This window comes from Chelonus insularis, unplaced genomic scaffold (genome assembly GCF_013357705.1).
Source record: "Chelonus insularis isolate UGA/USDA-ARS -01 unplaced genomic scaffold, ASM1335770v1 contig_33_pilon, whole genome shotgun sequence".
Taxonomy (NCBI): domain Eukaryota; kingdom Metazoa; phylum Arthropoda; class Insecta; order Hymenoptera; family Braconidae; genus Chelonus; species Chelonus insularis.
In genome coordinates, this window is record NW_023276506.1 from 189,068 (window position 1) to 195,067 (window position 6,000).

Genomic DNA, 6,000 nt, shown 5'->3' on the forward strand with positions numbered 1-6,000 from the left:
CTCAAATAATTCACAAAAATACCAACTGAATGAATATGAATATCAACAATACCAGTGGTTTCTCCAACAAAATTATCAGACCCACGATACTCATTATCAAAATTATTACCATCCTTATTCTCACTATTCTTCTTATTCATTACCTAGTGATCAGAAAGAAATAAATTATCATTCGTATAATCAATCGATAAACAAGAATTCATCAGAAAAAAATGAACAAATTACCCACGAAAGTTCTCATACGACGATACAAAATTTATAAAAAATATATTCTATACTTATTCAAGTAGATTATAATAGACAAAATTAAGAATAGTTGTAAGAAATGTATATTTTAGAATAATAATAAAAAATAAATTTTTATTTTACATAATTCGTACGAATATTATACTTGGCAATTTTTATTATAATTAATTGATAATAAATCGTTACTCTAAGTAGAGTGTGAGGCAAAAATGAGGAAAAATAGAAAAATAATATTAAGCCTCAAAGTCTCAATAATGTTTCATGTATCTCATCCTGTCCTCATTTAATGGACCAAACAATTTTAAAATAGAACACATTTTTTCCTCAATAACAGCAAAATGAGACTTTTTTGAGGACAAAGTGAGATTTTAAAAAAATCTAAACTTCTCAAAAGTCTCAAATTGTCTTAATAATGGAAAACCACGGATAAAATAAGACTTTTTAGTCCTATAGTCTCAAATATATATTGAAATTCGATTAAAGACTAATTGAAGACAAAATGAGTCCCAATTTTTTGACTCGGATATGTATTTCAAATGACAACATTTTTTGTTTCTTATATCAATTCATGTCTGTTGACTACTTGGAAAGAATTTTTGCACTAACTGTAAGTAAAAAGTGACAAGTACACGTTTTGAAGTTTAGAAGTAAAAATATTTCTGTTCAACAGTGAGTTTTGGGTTACCATAAATAATTTTTGGGTTATCCTAAGTAATAATTTCACCAAGATACCTTTTAAGTCTCAAGTGAACTTACAAGAACTCAAAATTTACTATCGAATAGAAATATTTTCACTTCTGAATTTCGAAACGTGGACTTGTCACCCTTTGCAGTTACATTTAGTGAAAAAATTCTCTCTGTGTAACTAAAATATTTTTAAATGAATGACAAAGAATGATATAAAGTATTTTTAGTAAGATAAAATATTTCCTGATAAAAACTTCTCTGAAAATTTCTGCATGATGGCTGAGAATCATTGTCGCATTGCTGATGAAAATCGAAGTGGTTCTCGGCATTATGTTGACAGTGAAAACATTGAAGCTGTTCATGAAGAGTAAGAGATAAGAGAGTAAGAGATCCTGATGGATGCAAGGCAACTAATTGTCAACTTTAAAACAGCAGTTACAATGTGCAGTAAAAAAATGGTTATTTAACTAACATGCAACGTTCAATCAACTGTTTACCCGAATGCAACCTTCCTTTTTTTTAAAAATATAAAGCAACAGTTGCAGAAAAAACAACTCTTAACCAAATTTAAACCGTTCATCTACTTTTTAGTTTGAGCAGTTAAATGAAAGCTCTTGTATGATTTATATGTCAAATGTAAGCGTAATTTGCCTGTACATTCAATGGTTTCGGAGTAACGAAAAAAAAAATTGCGGAGTGAGGAAAAGGACAAAATTTTTTGTATAAGTTTCCTCTCTCGCGGGCTGGGTGAGATAGAGAGAGCAAGAGTAAAGGCAGGAGACGTGACTTGGCGCGAGTGACGAGCAGTCACTCTTATAAAACAATAGAGAAAATTATTTTTTTTAGGCATGAAACAGACGAAATTCAACAACTCGGGATATTCAAGAGAAAAAGAGCGAAATAAAACAAACGATAAAAAGAGGGATATTGTAATGAATTATAATAAATTATGTTCTGAAGATCAATTGAATATTTACAACATTAATGAAATAAAATCTTCTATTTTAAAGAAAATTTGAGTTTGCTCTTATTTAAACAGAATTCATTGATACACAATAATAATTTATAACGACTTGTACTTGTTAGAGATAACTCTTGTAATCATGTGCTTATTAGAATGATTTTTACAAAACCACTGGTATATGTAGTTTAGGTGCATCTGTCAGTTGTATATCGTCACTCTTATAAATCTAATAAGTTCCAATGCTAAATAGGTGATTCAAATTTTCTTCCTCTGTTTTTTTCCTTCATTTTATTTTCCTAGAGGCAGCTGTGGTGTACCTGATGCGCCTGCTTCAAGTACTCCTGTTACATGGAGATGCATAATAGTTGATCCATCGGGGATATAAATTGTGACAAATACGTCTACAGCCCCTGGAGGAGTTCCTGGGGGAATTTTCTCTTTCGGGACCTCATAATTCATTACTGTATAATTGCCCTTGAACATATTTATTAGTGAAGTAACATTAAACAGGAAACAAGACGATTTTTGCTATCATATCATGTAGTTTCAATTTTACTCAATTTATTGCTTTTGTTTATATGTCATTACAATATATTTTAAATTGGTCAAAGATGAAAGTGAAATCTACTACTAAGCAAACTATAGAGAAGAAAAATTCACAGTAAAATTAAATATAGAGTTCAGTTTTAGCATTAGTTTTAAGGCTCATGTTTTTCTCAGTTATTGGTAAGTTTTAACTGTTTGATCACTTTAGGGGGAAAAAACATAACTAGGAACCTTAACATTCTTAATTGAACTTGGAATAATAGGGCTGATGGGTTTAGCAGGAAAAAACTTCCCAGAAAAAGCGTTACAATGCATACATATCCAAACAAAAATAAGTGATTCAAAATAATTGCATCTACTTACCGGGTCGATAGGACAGTTATGGGGAAACTTCTCTTTCGGTGTACCTTTTTCTATAACACCCTTAACAAACCATTGCTCGTAAAAAGCAATACATGCTTCCAAATTCATCGGTGGCATTTCCATACCAGCGTAGGTTATAGTAACATTCAACTGTATGCATAATGATGAAAAATTGAACTTTTGAGAACGAACGATGTATTCATAAAAAAAATAAACTCGAATGATCAAAAACAATGATAACTGACCATTACATTTGTTGGATACTGTTTAACAATAACAGTATTTACATCACAAGTGTAACCATCTGGGTGAATTGTTATTGCTGCATGTTCCAAATACTCATTTGGTGTCCCGGTAACATTAGCAGTCAGAAGCTTGAAATGCAAGTCGGTCTATACGTGGAAAAATTAATAACATGTTTAATATTAATAAATTTATCGAGTCAGATGATTCTTGGTAATAACAAAGAATAACGAAATATTTTGAATAGCTCTTGTGAATGTTTGAAAATAACAAGTTATAGTTTCTTACAAAAAGTTAATAAAACTGATAAATGTCTGATAAATTTTTTGATAAAGAGAATAAATATATATATTTTAATAATAAATTGATACAAAAGGATTCTGTAAAAAGCACAACATAGATTATTTTACTTACGCCTGGAATTGAGAGGCCTCCTGCATTCGCGCTCACAAAGACTGTGACTATTAAAAAGAAGATAATCTTCACCATCTTTTTTAAAAACGTATCTAAGTTTCTTATTCATTTGCACGTATTTATATTGTAGTGCTCTGGTAATTAATTTCATAATTATGTGAATTCAATGTAATATTCAATTATGAAATAAATGTGTGATTACTTATAATCGTACAACATTTTTATAGGAAATAAATGCTAGATTTATCGCATTGATTAATAATAACGACTGTTTTTATACACGAAGCGAATATACTCTGAATTTTCACATACACGTTCTAGAAAAAATTTTCTATGACCTTTAGTAATTTGGCCGGGAAAGTAAAAATCTAGAAAGAAAGTAGTTTTACTATCACTATATTTGGTACAATTCTAATTTTTAGAGATTATAGGAATGTAAACATACTAATACTGAAGAAAAAGTAAATTGAAAATCTAATGTTTATGAAGGACAATTTTTGCATATCAGAAACTGTTCCAACGTCATTTTTTTATGTTTACAAGTCGCAAAAAACATAAATTTACAAATGTTGCCTAAATTCTATGAAACTTCGACAAAATCGGTTAAGCCGTTTCCGAGATTACCTCGAGCAGACAGACAAAAGTTCTAAAAATGGTCATTTGCGTTTTGACAGCATGCGAAAAACCCTCTGAGCTTAGTTTTTTAGAACAGGTTTTTTAAAATCACAGACAGGAACTCTAATCTCATTTATATAGATACAATGTTTGCTTCTTTACAAGGTTTTAATTGGTGTAAACAGAAAAAGTCTGTTTTGATGTATGTTATATGAATCATTTTCTTCTTAATTATAAACTTGGCATGACTGTTATTTATTAATTAGCTTTAATATTTTCGAAATTTTATGCTTCCAGAAAATCTAAATAGTCACGCCAAGTTTTTGGTTGTTATGTTTATTGTGTCATTAAACGTACTAAATTAAAAAAAAAAAAAACCGAAGGAAATAATTCATTTTAAATATTGTTGATTTGTAGATTTAAATAATTGGCGTTTAATGATTTTAGGGATTTTTGTAATTTCATCATTGTCGTTATTTATGCTTGGCGCACATTTTCGTACAGCCCAGAAGAAGGGGGTTGTTTCTGATGAGATAACTTGTTACTAACTTTATAATCTGTTAGTGAGGGAAATTTCCTCAATTTTGTATATTATGAATAAAGCAATGATGATATTCAATAGTCTGCTTAATCAGAAGCTAACATTTGCTTTTCTTGCAATTTCTTGATTTCAGCCCATTAAAATAAGGAAGATTTTTTAATTTTAAGAGACATTCTGCAAAAATCATCTTATAACTTGTATAGGGACATGGTAGTACCTCATCGTCACGTAAGGGCAAAATGGTAACAATTTACGATTTAACGATCACTACCGTATCTGTTGACTATTGTTTAAGCGTTAATATACTAATTATTAAAGTATTTTCTAAATAAATTAAAATTTTTTTTATATTCATTTTCAGTTGATATGTATCAAAGTCAATAATGACAATGATGAAACTGCAAAAAGTTCTAAAATCATTGAACGCTAAGTATTTAAATCTAAGAATCAGCAATATTTAAAATGAATTATTTATTTGAAAAGTTTATAAGCTTCATGATAAGTGTTTCTTGAAATTAAAAAAAAAATTATCTATCGCATGAATTACGATATGTTTTTTTACAATGTACTTATTTATAAAAAATACAATTGTCAGCTACGAAAAACGTGTATAAGTTTATCTGTGATGTAATAAGGATAATAATTGGATTCTTCAAATAAATACATCACATTATTATTAAATTATAACATTGTAGTGAAAATCTATAATTAAATTATGACGCGCGCATGTTCCGAGCAATGTGACAACATATTTCCTGTATAAAAAAATAGATTATCAACTCTGAGCGTCATATTATTTTGAAAAATTCCAAGAAGTTAAAAAGGATTTCCACATATCGAATAGTAATCCGTTATATCTAAAAATCCTATCAAATTACATTCAGTCCTACTGATTCTATAGAAAATTCTGAGACAACAGTATTCCCATTGAATTCTATAAAATCTTATCGAAGAATCGGAAAGGAATTGCCTCTTTTTCATAAGAAAATTGTTATTCCAAAAGTCCTATCAAATTTACTGAAATCCTATTGAAGAATCGAAAACGATTCTGCATTATTCTATAGGAAATTCTAAGTCAATAATATTCTGATTGAATTCTTTCAGTTCCTATTGGGAAAATAAATATGATTCAGGCGATTTCTATAGGAAAAAAACCTTCAATAGGATTCAATAGGAAATTTCCGATGCGATTGTCTTATTGAAATTCCTTCTTTTAATAGGATTGTTTAAGCAGGGATTACTATAACTTCCTACTGAGAAATTGAAAAGTGCTACAGACATTTTGATAAATTCAAAGCAAACATTATTTACCAGAGCAATGATTAATCTAATGATTATATGTCCCACATTTATGATATTGGTTGAAAGGAAGTTTTAAAAA

General features: G+C 29.0%; 1 protein-coding gene across 1 annotated transcript; it reads right to left on the reverse strand.

Moving 5' to 3' along the window:
• Positions 1-1,963: 1,963 nt before the first annotated feature.
• LOC118066362 (uncharacterized) lies at positions 1,964-3,539 on the reverse strand. The gene is made up of 4 exons (XM_035082355.1): positions 3,464-3,539; positions 3,052-3,198; positions 2,807-2,956; positions 1,964-2,371 (listed from the first exon to the last, which is right to left on the reverse strand). Exons 1-4 carry the CDS (start codon positions 3,536-3,538, stop codon positions 2,186-2,188), a joined length of 558 nt encoding a protein of 185 aa, XP_034938246.1. The 5' UTR covers position 3,539; the 3' UTR covers positions 1,964-2,185.
• Positions 3,540-6,000: the final 2,461 nt, after the last annotated feature.

What these genes read in the sequence shown, in the direction of transcription:
- LOC118066362 (XM_035082355.1), bottom strand. Translation starts at nt 3,538, where the DNA reads ATGGTGAAGATTATCTTCTTTTTAATAGTCACAGTCTTTGTGAGCGCG. An exon ending in AGTATCCAACAAATGTAATG is followed by an intron (nt 2,957 to 3,051) that starts GTCAGTTATCAT and finishes TTATGCATACAG; the next exon opens with TTGAATGTTACTATAACCTA. An exon ending in ATAACTGTCCTATCGACCCG is followed by an intron (nt 2,372 to 2,806) that starts GTAAGTAGATGC and finishes AATATGTTCAAG; the next exon opens with GGCAATTATACAGTAATGAA.